General features: G+C 61.2%; 1 protein-coding gene across 1 annotated transcript in view; it reads right to left on the reverse strand.

Moving 5' to 3' along the window:
- ENTR1 (endosome associated trafficking regulator 1) overlaps window positions 1–970 on the reverse strand; it is a 6,890-nt gene that overhangs the window by 5,002 nt on the left and 918 nt on the right. The window contains exon 2 of the mRNA XM_025051256.1: window positions 708–966. Coding sequence (XP_024907024.1) covers window positions 708–966 — 259 coding nt within the window. The remainder of the gene's footprint in view (window positions 1–707; window positions 967–970) is intronic.

Genomic DNA, 970 nt, shown 5'->3' on the forward strand with positions numbered 1-970 from the left:
GTGCGTCTCCTGGGCTCCTGATGGACCTTGCTTAGCACACTTGCCCTTTCCATAGACAAAATCTGCAACGAGACATCGTCACCCCACTGTGATCGTGGGAAGCTCTCACAACCACGACTTTCTTCTGACGTGACGTCTCTGCTGCAGTGCTTCTCAACGCCTGGGGACTCTAAAACACAAGCCCCCAGGCTCCCGCCTTCCATGAGCCCGGGGAACTGTGATTCTGAAAACACTCCCAGTAGGTTTTGATGCCCGGTGGGGCTGTTCATGTCCTCCTGTCTGTGACCCCTCATGAACGCCTTTGTGGGCTGCCAGTAGTCCCTCAGTCCCCCACCTAAACACTCGCTGCAGGCCCTGGGTGGCAGGCGGTGCAGCTGTTTGGAGAGAATGTAGACGAACTAAAGCTGACCGCTGCCTGGCCGCTCCAGCTGGTGTCCAGTTGTGGCCTACCAGATGAAGGCTCCCTTGCCCTTCCCTCTGCTACCTGGCATTTAGCACCCTATGCTGTCTGTCTGGGGTGCCGGTGTCTCCCCAAGACCAGACTGTGAGCCCCTGGTGGGAGGGGACGGCTGTCCACCTGGCATTCCCAGTGCCGGGCACACGGCGGCGCTCAGAGCTCACCGCTGGGTCAGTGGGTGAGTTAACGCTACCGCAGAGCGACCCGCAGGTAGTGCAGGGACCCCGGGTCCCTGAAGCTGGTCTCTCACCTGTGTCTCCCACGGAAGCTAGCACCGGACTGGGCACATAGCACATAAACGTCGGCCGAATGCCGAAGAAGTGGGAGTCCAGGTCCCTGCCATGGGGGCGCTCACAGTCTAGCTGGGGGAGACAAGACCGGCGCTCATAGAACGCTGGAGCTGGAATAACAATAAGAGCGACTTCACCGCGCGCCGGCGCTGGCGCTCTGCGTGGCCGTCTCACCTGGACCTTGGCACCACCGGCGAGGGGACAGCGGCCAGCGCCCACCTGG

This window comes from Pteropus alecto, unplaced genomic scaffold, assembly GCF_000325575.1.
Source record: "Pteropus alecto unplaced genomic scaffold, ASM32557v1 scaffold67, whole genome shotgun sequence".
NCBI lineage: Eukaryota > Metazoa > Chordata > Mammalia > Chiroptera > Pteropodidae > Pteropus > Pteropus alecto.